Source organism: Frankliniella occidentalis, unplaced genomic scaffold, assembly GCF_000697945.3.
Source record: "Frankliniella occidentalis isolate FOCC.00 unplaced genomic scaffold, Focc_3.1 Scaffold2988, whole genome shotgun sequence".
Classification (NCBI taxonomy): Eukaryota; Metazoa; Arthropoda; class Insecta; order Thysanoptera; family Thripidae; genus Frankliniella; species Frankliniella occidentalis.
In genome coordinates, this window is record NW_026270058.1 from 1749 (window position 1) to 4261 (window position 2513).

At 61.5% G+C, this 2513-nt stretch overlaps 1 protein-coding gene across 1 annotated transcript; it reads right to left on the bottom strand.

Annotated features, from left to right (window-relative positions):
• Positions 1-309: 309 nt before the first annotated feature.
• LOC113218149 (polycystic kidney disease 2-like 2 protein) lies at positions 310-2395 on the bottom strand. Its single transcript, XM_052276451.1, has 4 exons — positions 2150-2395; positions 1832-1942; positions 1198-1750; positions 310-335 (listed from the first exon to the last, which is right to left on the bottom strand). Exons 1-4 carry the CDS (start codon positions 2393-2395, stop codon positions 310-312), a joined length of 936 nt encoding a protein of 311 aa, XP_052132411.1.
• Positions 2396-2513: the final 118 nt, after the last annotated feature.

The following is a 2513-nucleotide window of genomic DNA, read 5'->3' on the forward strand; positions in this document are numbered from 1 at the left end:
GGGGAGGGGGAGGGGGGCGCCTGGAATCCACTTCATTCCAGCGGGGGCTGCTTAGCTAAGCCGGACGGCTCGCCGAGGGGCTTAGGGCGCGGGCGGCCGGGCGCAGAGAGGAGAAAGACAAGCATTGCGGGCCCCGAGCACTCCATAAGGTCACGCACAAATTGGCACAAATTGTCTTTGTCGCGCGGAGGGGGTTTGGGGGGCGAAGAGAGCGAGAGGGGCGGGGGCGTTTACTTATCCAAGCCGTGTACTGACAGCGGCAGCCGCGGAGAGAGGCATAGAGAGAGAGAGAAAGAGCCGCTTAGCAGCTCAGCTCTCCATGCCGGCAAAGTCACCTGAAACACACGAGAAAGACATGATGAGTTAAAGGGATTAAAGTAGGTATCTCAACAACATCTACAGGCCACAACAATAAAATCACCCGCAGTACAAACGATGTTGATAACACATGCGCGGCACGATTCTGCTGACGAGCTAAGAGGGGCGTTGTCAGGTCAGTGCGGTGGGCAACGAACTCGAAAGGGTAAACGCCGCCCGTCAAAGGCGTCCGATGGCACGGCCGAGGTCGGCCCCAGCCTTTGAACGGGTGCGGAGTAAGGTGACGCGTCGACCCGTGCTCTGGCCCGGGCCGCGCATATCTCGAATTTTAGTCAAGATGCGGGGTCGTCAAAAATGGTTGGAGCGAGAGGTTGAGGTTATCGTGACGAGAGAATTCACAGGGCGAGAAACAAGTACGTCACTTTGTCGACGTCACGACGTGTAAGCCCGGTGGTTCGGTCGGGAATGGGACAGTGACCTTGAAAGGAGCCGAAAAGCAGCCCACACGCTTAAAATTCGGCAAAGGTTTCCGCGCTGGCCCCCCTGGCCCGTGCTTGTTTTCGTTTCCCCTTTTCTCCCAGCAGCGCGACCCCAACCTCCCGCCGCTCTCCAAGCCCACACCCGACTTTTGTACGGCAATCCATCCGACACATCGCGGCCCGGGGCGACGGCGCTCGGCTCTCATTGGCTCCGGCGGCTCCGGGACGGGACGCGGCGGCCTCGCAGCTGAGCGCGCCGGTCACGCTCGGCGCCCGGGGCTGTGGACACACCCCGCCCCACCCAACCCACCGCACAATCTGGCGAAAAGGCGTTTCATTCGGTCGGAGGTCGCCGGTGTTGTTGGACAGCTGCTGGCTCCGGGCGAAGAAGAAAACTCACCCGAGAGCGAGCTGACCAGGCTGCTGATCTCGCTCTTGGCCTGCAGCAGCTCCCGCTCCATCAGGGCGATCTCGTCCTCGACGGCGTTCAGGTCCGCCAGGCTCGCCATGTTGGGCTGCAGCTCGAGGCCGACGCCGCGGCCCTTGGCCTCCTGCTGCTGCTGGCGCGGCTTGAGGAACGCCCGGAAGGCCTGCAGCGAGCCCGGGCTGAAGCCGCAGCGCATCAGCCGGCGCTCCATGTCGACGAGCGGGTCGTGGGGCGGCAGACGCAGCCCGCGCATCTTGCAGAAGTTGCGGAAGCCGTTCTTCATGAAGGACATGAAGTTGAGGCCGCGGTCCAGCTGGCTGCGCTCCTCGCGCACCGAGTCGTAGTTGTACGACAGGATGACGAAGAACATGTTGTGGAAGACGAAGATGATGACGAAAATGAGCAGGATGAAGAAGAGCGGCCCCACCACCCAGTGCGCGCGGATGAACACGTCCGAGCCCATCTCGCCGAGCGCGATGGCGAGGACGGCGAGCAAGCTCTCCGAGAACGTCTTGAAGGCCGAGCTCTAGGAGGGAAAAGAGGGCGTTTGGGGGGGATAAAGTCTCACCTCACAGGCACCAGAGCAGGTCAACCTAACCCTACACACCTGGTCGCCGAAAAGATAGTAACCGGCCTGGGCGAAGGCGCAGTGCAGCACCACGTACATGAAGAAGTAGCTCACCAGGTCGAAACGCGAGCGTTGTAAGGTCTCCAACACCTGTGCGATCAGGACCACTCACTAAGCTGGCCCCTAGCCGTCGGTGTTTGACATGGTGTCTGGGGTCCCCCCACCCCCTTCCCCGCGGTGCACTTCACTATGCACCAGTTTTGTTTTTTCCAATTTTTTTGTGACTTTCTCCGGGTTTTTCTGATTAGTCTCTGATATTTTTGAGTGAAGTATCCCTCGTTATCGCCCTCCCCCCACCTGGGTAGTGACGCGGTGGTACTGGAAGGTTCGCAGCCACATCATGAAGACGACGCAGGCCACGAGGCGGACGCCGCCGTACTCGTAGTAGAAGAAGCGCTCGACGCGCTGCGAGGCGGCCAGGCCCTCGGCCTGCATGGCGAGCAGGACGCGCGTCGCCTCCTCGTAGCGGTTCAGGCCGAACCAGATGGCGGCCCAGCAGCAGCCCAGCATCAGCAGGTTCATCAGCGTCCACGTCGACGGCATGTCGAACACGTACAGCCGGCAGGAGTCCCCTGGAGCGTTACCCGCACTTCAGCAGCCCCCGCGGAGGGGGGAGAGAACATGGTGACAGAGGAGGAGAGAAGGAGGGGAGGGAGGGAGG